This window comes from Saccopteryx leptura, chromosome 6, assembly GCF_036850995.1.
Source record: "Saccopteryx leptura isolate mSacLep1 chromosome 6, mSacLep1_pri_phased_curated, whole genome shotgun sequence".
NCBI classification, from domain to species: Eukaryota; Metazoa; Chordata; class Mammalia; order Chiroptera; family Emballonuridae; genus Saccopteryx; species Saccopteryx leptura.
In genome coordinates this window covers 20,818,634-20,834,827 of record NC_089508.1, presented here as the reverse complement: position 1 = coordinate 20,834,827, position 16,194 = coordinate 20,818,634, and the positions used below count along the sequence as shown (strand labels likewise).

At 42.9% G+C, this 16,194-nt stretch overlaps 1 protein-coding gene and 1 long non-coding RNA gene across 2 annotated transcripts in view; one reads left to right on the top strand and one right to left on the bottom strand.

Annotated features, from left to right (window-relative positions):
* GTF2A1 (general transcription factor IIA subunit 1) overlaps positions 1–4,111 on the bottom strand; it is a 47,094-nt gene extending 42,983 nt beyond the window's left edge. Inside the window, exon 1 of the mRNA XM_066342519.1 lies at positions 3,631–4,111. Coding sequence (XP_066198616.1) covers positions 3,631–3,660 — 30 coding nt within the window. The 5' untranslated portion in view covers positions 3,661–4,111. The remainder of the gene's footprint in view (positions 1–3,630) is intronic.
* LOC136376452 (uncharacterized) lies at positions 2,571–15,863 on the top strand. The gene is made up of 3 exons (XR_010746183.1): positions 2,571–2,713; positions 13,651–13,830; positions 15,617–15,863. It is a non-coding gene; the product is annotated as an uncharacterized lncRNA (long non-coding RNA).
* Positions 15,864–16,194: the final 331 nt, after the last annotated feature.

Genomic DNA, 16,194 nt, shown 5'->3' with positions numbered 1-16,194 from the left:
AAATAATGTGAAAACACTCAAAAGTTTAATGTAGTCCCTCTTTATCCACGGGGATATGGTTCAAGACCCCCAGTAAATGCCTAAGACCGTGAACAATAATTAACCCTATATATACTGTTTTCTCCTATACATGCATACACCTATGATAAAGTTTAATTTATAAATTAGGCACTGTCAGATTAACACCTAATAATAAAATAAAACTACAATCATATACTGCAATAAAGCTTATGCAAATGTGGTCTCTCTCTCTCTTCCCCTTAAATTTAATTTTTGAAAAATTCCCCCAAATTTCCACTCATAAATTTGATGTCTTTTCCATCTTCACTAAGCACTTATCATGCACTGTAGCCGCAGTCTGAGGTGCAACAACAAAACTAGTACAATTTTCTCTTTCCTTCTCCACAATTGCAGGGACAGAAGATGTATGCAGAACCTCAGCATGCAATATTTTTTTCATTTTTAAGCCAAGAAGTTTTCACCTTTTCACTTAAAGGAAGTATTCTTTTGGCTTATCTTTGACATGTTCAAACTGCCAGAAGCACCACTCTTTTGCTCTGGGGCTACCAGTGAGTAAAATGAGGGTTACCCGAACACAAACACTGTGATTGCGATACTGGGACGATCAATAATAGGAGAGTGGAGTACCCAGTGTGGATGCTAGCTAGACAAAGGGATAATTCATGTCCGGGCAATGCAGAGTGCCAGGAGACTTCAAACTTAGGAATTTATCATTTATTTCTGGAATTTTCCATTTAATATTTTCAAACCATGAATGACCACTGGTAACTGACACTGCAGATGGGGGAAAGGAGGGGCTGGACAGGGAAACAGCTATATATTTTTAAAAAACTAAGTTGTAAAACAGAACAATTTGCTCATATCCTAATTTTAACATGTTAGACAAACGGAAGTTTACATGTCAGAGTGATAAAACTAGGGCTACCTCAGTATAAATCCTAATGAGTATTGCAGTTAAGATTAAGTCTTTCTTTAATTCTTTGTTATTATTTGTGTTCTATACCTTAAGGTAAAAGTTTCTGGCTACCCAATGAAACCAATGGTTTGCTCTCATAAGCAAACCTGAAACAGAAATAAATGATTCACTGGCATCACTACCAGCAATAGCGGAACCCTCTAAGAAAATGTTCCCTTGCCTAGCCAAAAATACAAATAATGAGTTCCTCCCTACAACTTACCACAGCCATTAAGAACAGCTTGTTCTTTTTTATGACAACCAGAAAAACAATTCACATACCAGATTCTTGCCTTTGCTATTCTACTCACTAACTTGCTTTTTTAGTCAGATCTGCCTGTGTAAACTTTAAATTATTCATGCATAAACTGTGCATCTACAATGCCTCATTTTAACATTCTGATTCTATATATGAAGGAAGCATATCCGACTATGGGTACCATCTTTTCTATGGCGATTTAACTACTAAATTACAAGAACACATTTATTAAATAGTTAAAGAGTTTACCCACACACAAGTAATTACCCACAACCTGACCACTTAATGTATTCATAAGGACTACATTTGGAGGGGGAATGTGTATTCTTCATGAAGCATATGTATAAAGAATTTAACGGAACTGTTCCTAAGTTGAAAAGCTCTCAAAATAGCTGTTTTTAAAAGTATGTGGGTACATAGGTACTATTTGAAGTAATTTGTAAATTATTTCAAATGCTAAACCTAACTTGAGCCAAAGTTTCTGCTTTCTATGAAATAGTGTTAATTTAGCATGTTTGTCCTAGTTTTCAATGCATAGATATTCCAAGCTTATGCCATTATGTAATGATTAATTAGAAAGTTCCTTCCAAAAGTTAGTTCCCTGATGCAATGTTAGGAAATAAGTTGGACTGATTTCTATTTTGCATATCATATTAACATCCAATTCTATAAAAACACCATCTACTTAATTTTTAATTTTTTAAAAATCTAGTTTGCACAAAGCCTTCTCATTACTCACAATTTCCCTATACATATATGTGCTGTGGACATATGATCCTGTTAACGCTTGAGGCACTTAATCTATTTCTTTGAAAAGCTTTGTGCCTTCTATATGTATTACAGAAAAGCATAATGAAATACTGTGAATTATAGTTCTAACATATTTACTGAATACTTGATGAACAACACACTATCAAAGTCAAGTCCTCTGTAGCTAACAATGAATGCAGAAAGCATTTTTTTTAATTCCCCTACATTAATGCACACATCTAATAACAAACGCGATTAGACATCTGAGCTAAAACTCTCCTTTAAAAAAAAAAAGAAAGAAAAAAAGAAATATAAAGGGAACAGCAATTCTATTTCCTCCTAACAAAGACGGCCAATCCCAGCTGCGGCATCAAAACAAAAAACTTGGGGCTCGGAAGGCAGCCTCCGCTGGGTGCAAAATCAGAGTACAAGGACAGGCTCTAGAAATAAGCTGAGCTCTGCACGCGCCTGCCTCTCGCCTAGGGAGCACGCACCTCCCAGCCCCGCTCTCAGCAGCTCTCACTATTTAAAGCCGGATCTGGTGTTTAAATGGAGAGGCGGTGACGTAGGCCTGAAAAGCACCTTCCCATCCTGGCAGAGTCTATATTAGAGAGCGGCAATGGCTCTATATAAACAGGGCAGCCAAAGGGAGGAGGACCACAAGGCTCAGGGACTGAAAAGCGGGGTAAGCGGCCGCAGCCATGATGGATCGACCCGAGTCGCCAACGGTACGGAGTCGGGCGGCCGCGGGCTTGTCTGCGGCATTTGGGACCGGGCAAAAAACGTGTTTTATGGTCACAATAAAAATAAGAGTGGGGTGGACGAGTGATCACATTGCGTTGGTGACTGACAAGGTTATTGATGTGACTGCTTTTTGCAAACCTACGTGATCGCAAGTAACCAAAAAGGGACAAACGGGGAGAAGTAGGCAAATTTCAAGGCGAAAGCGGGGGCACTTTGTTGTTTGTTTGCTTCGGTGCTTTTGCTAGTCGGAGGTACGATGGGGGTTTTGCTTCCCCTTCGCCATTTTACCGATTCGGAAGGAACCGAGATAAGTGCTTTCCAACCTTCGTCCTCTTTTTTTTTTTTTTTTAAACATAAAATGGCCCCAGTGAAGGCTCCCTAAGCACGGCCGCCAGCTCACCCAGAGCAATCCCCGCAGTGGCCGTGAGCCTCACACCGCAGCACCGTGGGTCCCGGCGGTCTCGGGGACTCGCCCAATTCCCCAGGCGCGGCTTCTGCTCCGAGGCTTCGGGGAGCCCTTCTCGCGCCAGCGCGGCCGGGCCCGCTTCGGGGACAAGCGGCGGCTCCCCGCGCGCCCGCCCGCCCTCCGTCCCTCCCTCCCGGCGGCCGGGGTCTGGGGCCGGGGCCGGGGCCGCGCGCTCGCCCCGGCCCAACGGCCTCCGCGGCCCGGGCCGCCCCCGCCGGCGCCCCCGCCCTCCCCGCGGCCTCGGCCCTCGCGCCCCCCCCGCGCCCGCCGCCCGGCCCGCGCCGCCCGAGGCGGGAAGTGGCGGCGGCGGCGGCGGCCGCGCGGGCGGCCCGGGAGAGTCGAGGCCGGGAGTCGCCGCCGTCCCCGCCCCCGCCCGGCCCGGCCGTTGCTGCCGCCTACACGAAGCCCCCGCCGGCCACCGATCCACGTCCTTACCACGGTGTTTGTATTTGCCGAGTTCGCCATTTCCACACACAACACAAACAAGAGGGGGGCAACCCCGAGAAAACAAGATTTAAAAAAACAAAAAGAAAAGAAAAAAAAAAAAAAGAAACCGAAACACCGGAGGGTGACCCAAGCAAGCCACCGCAAAACGGGGGGGAGGGTACTTTAAAACCAAAATCGGATCCTGAAGTAGAGGGGAGCGGCGAGAGGAGGAGGAGGGGGCCGTCCTCCCGAAGCTAAAAACCTCGAGAATCGCCCTAAAAAAAAAATTTTTAAAAATGCCACGACCCTTAGGGGGTCCGGGGGGGCGTTGCCCGCTCCCCACCCCTCGCCCAGGAGGGAAACCACCACCGGTCGCCGCTCCCCGCGCCGCCGCTGCCGCCACCGGCTGCAGCTCCAGCCGTCCGGTCCGCCCGCTTCTTCCCTTTATATAGTGAGCCAACGAGCTGCGCGAGCCGCCGCCGCCGCCGCTGCCGCCGAGAGACAGGGCGGAGGGGAGGGCGGGGCGGAAAGGGCGGGGGCAGGGGGCGGGGCCGAGCGCAGACACCGCGAGAGCCTGGTCGTCGCGCGCCCCGGAGGGCGCTGGGCGGGCGGAGTCCGGGGACTGGGGTAGTGAAGTCGGACGATCGCCGCCCCCGCGAGTCTCGTGATCACCGGGGCGGAAGTCTCCCTCAGCTCTTTTGATGTGGGGAACTTGCAAACCACTGCTGGAAGAAGCGTGAACTCTGGGGACGCCCGGATTCGGGACAGCCGGGACCGCCTCCTGTCAGGCGTTCGGGCACCGTCCCGTCCCGCGCTGGGGGAGCTAGGAGGTGTGCAAGGGGCCTCGGTGGGAACGGCCGCGGAGGACAGGTCACGTGGCCCGGCTTCCGGCGCCGGGCGCGCTCGGACTGAGGGCCGAGGTTTAAGTGCGGAGTCATCTGCTTGGCAAGGAGCTAGGTTTGGACTCAGCGCCCCGAGGCGTTCGCGCATCTCGTCCGGCGTGGGCCTTGCGCTTGCAAAATTGTGTATGTGTTCCCACATGACGTGAAAGCTTATTTGAGCCCACTCTTAACATTCTGGAGTTCATAGTCCCTGAAATCGGCTGAATTGTTTGTCTTCCTAAGTACAGTTTAAGAAGTCTGAATGTCTTAAGTTCCCCGAGGTCTGACCCCTAACTTGTAAATGACTTCTCTCCGTAGTGGAAATTCCAAGAAAACAAACCAAAACACCAACTACCAGATTATGACTGCACGATGACTTTCCCTGGTATTTTAAAAATATTTCCGAAATTCTGTGACTCCACGTGGCTAGCACGTAGTAACTAAAGTCTGAAATGCTTGCCCCAACCCACCAACTCACGCGGCCTCTCCCTGCGACAGAGCTGGCAGAAAATGTCAATAAATAGGCATGCATTTGACCTACTTTGTCCAAGCAAATCCTACCTTTATGTCAACATTTCAGGCAGAACAGAGAATGCTCTATTTAAAAGGCACAATTCACGGTACCTCATTTTCTTGTGCTTAGGAATTTCTAGAGACTTGGAATATAGTCTGCGAAGGAGTTAAAAGACAAAGCAAACAAAATGCCCAAGTTCTACGCCGCTGAAAGCAGATTTGAAGAATACCAGACATCCTGCTAGCGAGAGGAACAGATGCAGCCAGCCAGGATGTGAAGGAAGAGATTACCGTTAATACTCAAAGTGGGAAGGTGTGGATAGGTACAGAATATCTATTAACCTTGAGATTTCTTTTAAAGCCATCTAAGCCTCCATTCAGCTCTTAACACATTTTGTTTCTCAGTTCTCTGTACAGCTGCCTGTTTGGGGGCATTTTTTAAAAATGCACAGGAAATCATACTGCTCTTGATATTTAAAATTATGGTCCTATTAACATTTGTAGTTTATTTACTACTCAGCTGACCATCAGCCTGGAAAAGTAAACCATTCCTGTTCAATTTCACTGCAGCATTTTAAAAGGACTTCTAGTTACCTTCTTATATACCTACTACCAACTCTGCACGTGGAGTCCCTCACCCTCCGCTTTGTCTTCCCTACCAGTTAGTATTCTTAACTAAATGATCAAGTGTTTTGCTATCAGTTAACATTAAGATTCTCAGACAGGACAAGGGAAGAATGTATGGGATTTACTCTCCACAGAATTACTCCTTTAGGAATTGATGACACAGGTATGTTCTGACTGAGTCTGACCTAAGAAATAATGGAATATAGTTACCTGATTGAAAGAGCAGAAAGCCCAATCCTGGCCTCCTGAAGACTCCCTGGAAGCCCAGTCCTGAATGGGCCTCTCTCTTTACACACTGTAAATTGCAACATTGCTTAAACACTTGATTAATGTTTCCCCAGATCTGTTGCCCAGTTCGCCTGGCGTCTAAGTAACCATCATAGATTCCATTCCAATACATTGTTTCCCAGTCCTCATTTTGCTATAATTTGCCTTCAATCAAAATATGTGTACCTGTCAATTTAGTTTCAGAAAGACTTTTTTTTTTATCTTGGACCAAAAGAGTGAGTCTGAATAATTGAGACGCTACAGCCCTTTAATTCAGAAAACTGAAAATTTGTGAACAGAAAACTGCCATGTAAGACTGGATTTATCTGAACCTTTTTTCCTTCTTTCTGCCCAAAAGCTTGACTAACCCTAGTTTTAGCAATTCCTTATACCATATGAAATATTTATACTGGATTTTCCATTTGTGAATTCATGCTTTGTAACAGCCATATACTTAAAGCCTTTGAGTAGTACTGTACAAACGTTTATGTACATCCTTGGCCTCTGACCATCCAGAGTACGATCCTACAAAAATTTTTATTTTAAAAATGTGTAAGGCAACATTTAAAAAAGGCAAATGTATGTTCCTCTTGTTTCCATAAATTGGTTATTGAACAAACATGATTTTAAGTTAATAAAACTGTAAATGGAACTAATTTCATTTTTTGGGTCAGCAAGCATGAAAAAAACCCTCACTACTCAAAAGGTTAAACAGAGAAATACATAATAGTGCCCTTTCTTTGTGATGTATCCTTTTTTTAAACTTTAAAATGTTTCATGTCAGTTAAAAAGTTACTTCTTTCCTTTAATACTAATATTCTGTCTAAACACTAGGTAACAGCCAAATAAAAGAAGAAAAGGGAAAACTAATCAATGCATAAATTTTAATATACTGTTAACAAAATAAACACCAAGTCTTATATGTCCAAACATTTAAATGTTTACTGTCCAAATAAGTATTTAAGCAAAAATGCTAAGAAGGAAGAAAATCTACCTACAGATATGAAGGCATCTCTCTATGTAGGTGACTTAATACAATAGAAATGTATTGGAAACCAGAAGTCCGAAATCAAGCTGTCAGCAGGGCCATACTCAGTCTGACATTTCAGGCAAAATTGCCTTGCCTCTTCCCAGCAGTTGGTGGTGGCTAGCAGTCCTTGGCTTTCCTTGGCTTGTGATCACATCACACAGATGTCTTGCCTTCATGGTTATGTGGCATTCTCCTCTTGTCTTCACATTGTTTACCCTCTGTGCGTGCCTGCTCCAAATTTCCCATTTTTATAAAGATACCAGTCATATTCGGTTTAGGCTCACCCTAATGACCTCATTTTAACTTGATTGCCTCTACAAAGACCCTATTTCCAAATAAGGGTATTTTCTGAAAAATTGTGGTTAGGATTTTAACACATCTTTTTAGCAAGACACAATTCAACCCATAACAGAAGATATCAAAGACTACTAGTATCACATCAAAAGAATTTAGGAGCCAACATAAAGAAGGTCCCACTGGCCAAGGAGACACTTTTGCACATCAGTAGGATAGTTGTTTTTGTTTTTTGGTTTTTTTTTCCTGAGGTTGGAAACGGAGAGGCAGTCAGACTCCCGCATGTGCCCGACCAGGATTCACCCGGCATGCCCACCAAGGGGCGATGCTCTGTTGCAACCAGGGCCATTCTAGCACCTGAGGCAGAGGCCATGGAGCCATCCTCAGCACCCAGGCAAACTTTGCTCCAGTGGAGCCTCAGCTGCGGGAGGGGAAGAAAGAGAGAGAGAAGAAGGAGAGGGGGAGGGGTGGAGAAGCAGATAGGCGCTTCTCCTGTGTGCCCTGGCCGGGAATCAACCCGGGACTCCTGCACGCCAGGCCGACGCTCTACCACTGAGCCAATCGGCCAGGGCCAGTAGGATAATTCTTGCAGCAAGTTGAACCACATCAAATATTCAAATCCATTAATTTATAATGCTGCCAAAGAACGAAATATGAAAATTCTAATTGTTCACCATTGGAGGACACTAAGGAAACAACTCGTTTTGAAGACTGGTAAATAAAAATAATTAAGCATCCAGCCAGTCTGTACTACCATCTAAGTATCAAATAGTAGATGGAGTGAGTCAAATGATGGCCCTCAAAAGATATGTCCATGTCGCAGCCCCCAGAGCCTGTCAATATTATGTGGGGAAAGGGTCTTTGGTACTGTAATTAAGGATTTTGCAATGAGATCATCCTGGAGTAGACACTGGCACACCCTGAATCCAGTGACAGGCTGTCCTTATACAGGACACATAGGTGAACAACCAAGAGGAAGAGGAAATCATGTTAGAGTGGTAGAAATTGGAGTGATGCACTCACAAGGAATGCCAGCAGCCGCCAGAAGTTGAAAGAGGCAGAGAACAGATGTTCCCCAGGAACCTCTGGTGGGAGTACGGCCCTGCCAACACCTTTATTCTGGACTTTTGGCATCCAGAACTGTGAGGGAATAAACTCCTATTGTTTTTTCAGTCCTGAAGTTTGTGGTTATTTATTACAACAGCCTCAGGAAACTAACACAGTAGATGAGAGAAAGTTTCTCTTCGAAAAACAAAACGTGAAAATTCTAATTTGTCACGGTTAGGTCTGCCCAAGGCCTGATGAGTTTTAGAAGTTTACTTATGCATCTGCAAAACAGATGGGCTGAGACCCTAGTGTAATCAGCAGAGAGCTGCATAAAGGCAGTTTCTGATACAGGGGTTGCTGCAGGCGTTTGCTGGCATAGGGTTTTGTGCACCTGGACACGCTCAACTTAGCATATCCTGGTTTGTGGCCTTGGTCACAGACTGTCTCCCTTTTTTCCCAACACTCGGGTCCCTCCCAATGGCCTTGTCCCAAGGCCGTTTCCCAGGACCTTCCCAGGGTGGGGGGAGTTGCTTAAGGGTTGGAGAGGTCTGGTGAGGGAGATGTTTAATGAAGAAGTTGCCCTAGTGGGAGGTTGGGTGAGGGGAATTTGAGTTTTAAAGAGGCCTTGAGTTTAAAGGTACCCTGCACCCAAACCTAATAGTCACCATGGGAGGACACTAAAGAAACAACTCGTTATTTTGAAGATTGGTAAATAAAGAAAAATAATTAAGCATTCATCCAGCCTGTATACCAAGTACCAAATAGTAGATGGATATGAGTTGAATAATGGCCCCCCAAAATATGTCCATGTCCCAATCTTCAGAACTTGTCAATATTATGTGGGAAAAGGAATAAGGAATGAAAAAATATCACCATTTTGCAATCTCTAATGAATTAAGAGATGGTGCTAGCAAGCGCTGACATCTGCCAACATCACAGAAAGGGAAACACCAGTTATTATGTGCTTCCTGAAGAACATGCTACCACCTATAAGCTAGTCTTACCACACCCCACCACCCGAATATATAAATCTTGAATATGGTCAAACTTCTAGATCATCTTACAAAAAAAAAAAAAAATACAGAGGATGCAGCGACATGCTAAGCTACACATCAAGGATGCAATCAACAACAAAAAAAATCCAGGCCTGGAGGAAGCTGTAGGACAAATGATCCAATTTCTTCAAAAAATAGATTTAGGGTGAGAGGATCGACAGATTAAAAGACACTTACGAGACCTGTCATATCAATCAGTCACAGCATGGGAATCTATTTAGACCCTAATTCAAATAAGCTATAAAAAAAGATGAGAGTTATGAGACAATTAGAAATTAGAATGCTTACTGGATATTTGATGAAATTAAAGAGTTATTGAATAAAATTTTCCATTAAAAAATCAAGAATAAACCTAATGAAACCTTATTTTACAACCAGTAATGGTTCTTGAAGGCATAGCTTGTCTTCTTGTTGAAAGAGAATTGATATTCTCAAGAAGTCCTGCTATTGTGTTGTAAATGTAATTAATATTAAACACTGTTTAATTACATGGGTTTCCTCTTTCTCTGATTCTTGGCTGTCAGCTACATAGGCCTTATCTTGATTCACAAATTGAACAGCTGTGATTTGGAATAGTTAAAAACGGTGAAAATTAAAGGGCTGGCTCAGACTTGCTCAGAATATTATTAAAATATTCTTCTAGTGGTCACATTATCTTTGATTTACCTGCCAATTTTATCTTCTTACTCATATAGCTTCAACTTGATAGAGGTTTCTGATTGACCGATAATTCTACCTAGACAACTTTCTTATAAAATACATCATAGAAGGTAAATTATATCTGCAGTTAATCTACAAACTATAGCTTAGAGAATTATTGTTGAAACTGGAACTACATAGGCCAATTTCATTTCTTCTCCAAAAGAAAAAAGTGAGGTGGCAGTAACATTATTGTAGATTACAGACCAGAATGGAAGGAATCTGCATAAATACCAAGGACTAGTCTTTTTTCTTTTTAACTTTTATTTATTGAGAGACAGAAAGGGGGAGAGAGACACACAGAGAAAACCTATTTGCTGTTCCACTCATTTAAGCATTCATTGGTTGTTTCTTGCATGTGCCCTGACCAGGGATCGAACCTGCAACCTTGGTGTGTCAGGATGATGCTCTAACCAACTGAGCCGCCCAGGGCTAGGTAGTCTTTGTTTAAACAAGAGTTTCTGTGAGAAAATCAAGGGGTGCTATTCAAATACCTTCTTGAGAACAAGGTTCTGGATTAATGTAGGATGGTTCTTCAAAGTTATGAGAGAGCCAGTAGGCAAAAAGAATGGATGTTTAGGAAAAATGGAGATTTAAAGAAACATGAGCCCTGGCTAGGTAGCTCAGTTGGTTAGAGTGTAATCCCAATACGCCAAGGTTGTGGGTTTGATCCCTGATCAAGGCACATGCAGGAATCAACCAATAAATGCATAAATAAGTGGAACAAGAAATGAATGTCTCTTTCTCTCTCGCCCTCACTTTCTCAAGTCAATACAATAAAATTTAATTTAAAAAGAGGAATTTGCTATTTTCTACTACCTGCCAAATTAAGAAATAATAATAGTAATAATAATAATGATAGATTTACTATAAGGCTTTAATCACATGATATCTCCTTTGAAGCTTGTAACCATCAAATGATGTAATACTATCCCTTTATTACAAGTAGAAAACTAAGCAGTGACTCGCCCAAAATCTTATTGCTATTTGTGAAATATTAGAGGTACAAGTTCAAAGGTTTTTCCACCTGCCTTAGAAATAAGAAGCTATCAATCCAGGAGAATGTGAAGGTGTTGAAACCAATTATGATGCTCCTTAAGTCTGTCAAATATATATTAATTATATAATGTGTTAAACTTCATTGTGATAGGAAAAGAAACTCTATAGCATTGTGCACCAGAAACCTGTATAATTTTGTTAACAAGTGTCACTCCAATTAATTAAATAAAAAGGGGAAAAAAGAAACTCTATAGCATATATAAAATTGAGACATGAAAGCAGGAGTTTGCCCTGATTAAATATAAATGCCTTCATAAAAGCATCATCAAAATGCATTTATTAAATCACTTAAATAACTGATTTCTCTGTTTCTACATCAGTTGAAAACAATCTATTTCCCATGACAAATAGCACTCACTCAGTTATTGAATTTAGCAAGAACAGACATATTCTAGAAAGACCTTCTATAATCAAAACATTTCCATCTAGTGTTATAGTTATATTTTAAATGCTTCTGTAAAACAAGAAAATTAAGGATGACCATTTTTAGTGATAAAACACTGGAAAGGTAGAACATTGATTGTTGGGAGCCGATCAACAACTGCTGGCTGACAAGGTCACAGCAGAAGACCCACAACTGCTGGCTGACAAGGTCACAGCAGAAGAAGATCAGAAACTGCTGATTGACAAAGTCACAGCAGAGAAGACCAACGGCTGCTGGTTGACAGAGTCACCGCAGTGAAGACCAATGGCTGCGGGTTGACAAAGTCACCACAAAGGAAAGGCACAACGATACTTCCCCCTTTGACTTTTTGAATTAATCTGGCCTTATATCCCCCCTTTTCTGGGTGTGTGCTATTATTTATGGCGCAGGGATAATAGTACCATGCTTTCCCTGTAGATTCGTAGGAATTTCTTTGGAAATGAGACAGAGGGTGTGAGTTCCACAGAAAAGCCTGTAAGCCCCTTTGCCTGGGCTCATAGACATAAGAGGCTGGCTATGATATCCCTCATAAAGGGTTAAGTTTGTAGGAGAATTTCTTCTTAATCATGTTAGAAAGAATAGATTGTGACTTGTGAATGGATAAGAGTCAGTGGCTGTGCACAGAGCACCTTTTGGCCTTCACTTAATTCATCATTTTTTCTCCCTAGCCTTTTCATGTGATAGAGTAGAGAAACATTCCTTTCTTCTTGCTTACCTGACCTGCAGATGGTGGAACACTCTGAGAAGAATATAGTTAGAACTTAACTAGTGTGTGAATATAGTAAATAAATAAAATTTGACTAGACAATAGAATCTTAGGAAAGGAGTAATGGAATGGCCCGTTGCGTGGCCTGGGATGGGGACGCAGTCAGCAAGAAAAGAATGTTTTGCTAAGAGACTTGTTTTATGACTGAAGGCAGTTGCTGGGCTTTCTCAGTGAGACACTCTCATGAGGTTTGTGTACTTTCCAAGATTTTTTTCTTCAGATAATGAGAGGAATAGGGGGGCATCCATAGAAGCAATAGCAATAAATGTCTTCTGAAATTATGTTGCTACTAAGCTATCTTGCAAGTGCACTCTATATATCTTTAAGTAAAAGTTACTCTTAATGTTATGTCAATTTCTTAATGGGCAAGCCTTTTGTTATCTTGTGAGAAAAGTTAGGACACTGCATAAACTCAAGGCCATTTGCCTGAGCAAGCGGTGGTCCTTTGCTAATCCTTAATGATTTCGTCTGTTAATCTCTCTCTGCCCCTTGACTCACAACAACAGTAAAGTTGAGTTATTAGTTAGTACTAATCCTTTAAAAGCTTTTACCAATGTTGTTATCGCTATTCAAGTTATTTTGTAGTTGTACTTTGAATGATTTGCCACCTGATTTGTAGTTTATAGATATAAATTAACTGTTATCTGGAAACATGTAAACATAGTGAAACAGAAGCAATGATTAATACCATGTAATTGTAACTTGGTGTGTGTGTATAAAAAAGGAGCTGTACTAGCATTTGGTGGAGATGCCTGGCAGTAAATGCTAACTAGAGAATAAAGAGAAAGAAAAGAATTCGGCTCTCTCACTCGATTTCGCTGATGCCGTCTCCTCCTGTGGGACCCCTGGATTCCCCCCGGGGCTGGACCCCGGCAATTGATCTTGTTTTTTTTTAAAGACTTTATTTATTCATACACACTTGGTTTAGTAAAATTTTGCCAATTTCCTTAAGGTTAATCCTTTGAATAACTGATTTTTCTGTTTGTTTCTACATCAGTTGAAAATCATCTGTTTCTTGAAATGATTCGAATTGTTTTAAAACTAGAGACTTTATATAAATATCTAGTCAAGAGGTAAAATTGTTCATTTATCAAGGATAGAATGCATCACAATTCCTCAATAAGTCTTAAAGTGATAGATTTTCAGCCTTCAGATATGTTGTAGGGTGTGATAAATATCAATAACATTATTTACCCACAGGATGGCAAAATCCACCTGAGCCCAGAGCAAACACAGGGCTAGGAAACCACAATCCCTAGAGCAGGGTTAGATTTCTTCCTCTATTTTGTAGCCTCCTGAGAGATACTTATTACTAACAGTGGATTTATTTTCTTTATATATAAAGATTTTATTTTTCGATTTTACAGAGAGAGGAGGAGGGGCAAGAAGCATTGACTCATAGTTGCTTCACTTTAGTTGTTCATTGCTTGCTTGTCATATGTGCCTTGTCTGGACAAGCCCACGGTTTCGAACCAGCGACCTCACCGTCCCGGGCCGACGCTGGATCCACTGCGCCACCACAGGCCAGGCTGGCTTTATTTTCATAGGTTAGAATTCATTATACATTTGCTTTTAATTCTAATTTTTTTTTAAAGTTGCTCATTGAGTTGAGAGAAAGAAAGAGAAAGGAATGGGGAGAGAGACAGAGACAGGGGAGTGGGGAGGGGAGAGAGAGAGAGAGAGAAAGAGAAGCATCAACTGTTTGTTCTACTTAGTAGCATTAACTAATATGACAAAGATTGCTGTCTCCAGGTGTCCATATTGCCCTTTTCTTCTAAGAATAGAATGGCCTGAGTTTTCAGCTGGTTTTGCCCAGGAAGAGATGACGTTTCTGAGACTTCTTTGCAGCCGAGTGTCAAGCAGCAATTAAGTTTGATCCATCCAATGGATGTGAAGTGTGATGTGTGCAATTCCTGTAGCATCTTTCTAAAGAGGAAACTGCTTGCCTTGGGCCTCGGTGAGGGACTCTGACGATGAAGCATTACACCTAAGGAGATCCATGGGAAGTGTGTCTGCAGGGGTAGGGGATAGTGGAAAAAATGATAGACTCTGTGAATTGGAAGTTGTAATGGAACTTCCATTACAGTTCTAAAAGAAGCTAATAAAAGGTATCTGATAAAGAGGACACTTGAAAGATAAGGAAGGTGGTCAGAAGTGGTGCTAGTTATTCGTAATTGTTGGGCAAGCGTATGGCCATAGGAGTTGGCCCTGAAGTGAGATAAGGGGGAAAATCATTGGAGGCGAGGAGTACAAGGAACTAGGAGACCTCAGCATTAGTGTGGGCAGACATCAAGAAGGGCAACAGGAGCCTGGATGAAGAAGAAGATGGACAGCCAGATGCTACACTCTTCAGTGAATGAGGGGAGACACGGAGGAAAGTGGGGCAGCAACATTTGGAGTTGTACTGTCTGATAGCATGAACTTCAAAGGATCTAAATTTTGAAGAGCAAGAAGACAATACATAAGGCTACAATAGGAAACAAGAAGGGTATTGTTTTCATCTCTCATCTTCAAGTGCAAATGAACATGGTATAAGAGGAGAAGTCTGCATCCTTCTGAGTGGACCGCAGGGCAGGGGAAGCAGGGCCCTGGGGGTCAGTGGGTTTCAGGCAGGGCATGGAAGGGAAGGGGGGCATGGAAGGGAAGGGAGTGTTCAGAGGATGTCATAGACAGAGTGCTGATGACAGGTCACCAGTCTCAGAGGGCCCAGGAAGGGTTCCGGGGGTTATGGAGGAGGGGGAGAGGGGGCCATATTCATAGACAAATTGAGGTGGTATGGGGAAGGGGATTTGGACTTCTAGTGGTGCCCGAGGCAAACGGAAACACAGGCATGTTGGTATAGTCACCTTGAGGGCCAGTTAGAGGAAGGTCAAGAACCTGTGTAAGGTAGGAAAAGTGGGTGACCAGCACGCCTGTACCTGCTGTGGTCCGGCAGCTAAAGCGAGGAGCAAAGGCCGCTTCTGAGCTTGGCTGTTTAGACAGTTTGTGGTGATGCGACAGCTAAAGGAGCACCCAGCAGTCTCACTGTGAGCTCCAGGGATGCTCTTACTTCACACTGTTTAAAGTCTCTGAGCCTCAGTTTGTCAATTAAATTTAGGAAATGGAGATAATAATGACACTTACTTGATAATTATGAAATTAAATACGTAGCAGATGGAGTTAATGGCTCCAATGCTTTACCCCACCCTTTGTACACAGCCTTTGGGTACTGTGACTTTGCAGTACAATAAACAGGATAAAGCTGTCTTCCTACCTCTTTAATCTGGGCCTGACCATGGGACTTGATTTGGCCAGTAGAATTTGGTACAAGTGATGGTCCATTTCCAACCGTAGGCCCCAAGAAACCTGTTCTGGTCCTGCTGCCTCTCCATGAAAATGACATAGGGCCAGCCCACTAGATCCAACAAGAAGATAAGGACACAGAGTGAATGGATGGATCTGCCCCAGCTAACCTGCTCCAGCCGAGCCCAGCCTGGGGCAGAGCGCCCAGTCAACACTTAGATACACGGGCAAACCCAGTATAGGTCAGCGGGTCTGCCAGAGACTCACAGATGTGTGAGCTATGATAATAAACTACTGTTTTAAGCCACTGAGGTTGGGTGATTTGTTACACAGATAGCTAAGTGATACAAAATGTAAGGCATCAAACACTGCACATGGCTTCATGTAACACTTTGTTAATGTTGGTGTTGCAGGTACCATAGCTATGTAACAAGTTACCCCAGAAGTTATTGGCCTGGGGCCCTGGTTGGCAAATTGCGGCTTGCAAGCCACATGTGGCTCTTTGGCCCCTCGAGTGTGGCTCTTCCACAAAATACCATGTGTGGGCGCCACCTCGATAAGGAATGGACCTACCTATATAGTTTAAGTTTAAAAAATTTGGCTCTCAAAAGAAATTTCAATCGTTGTAC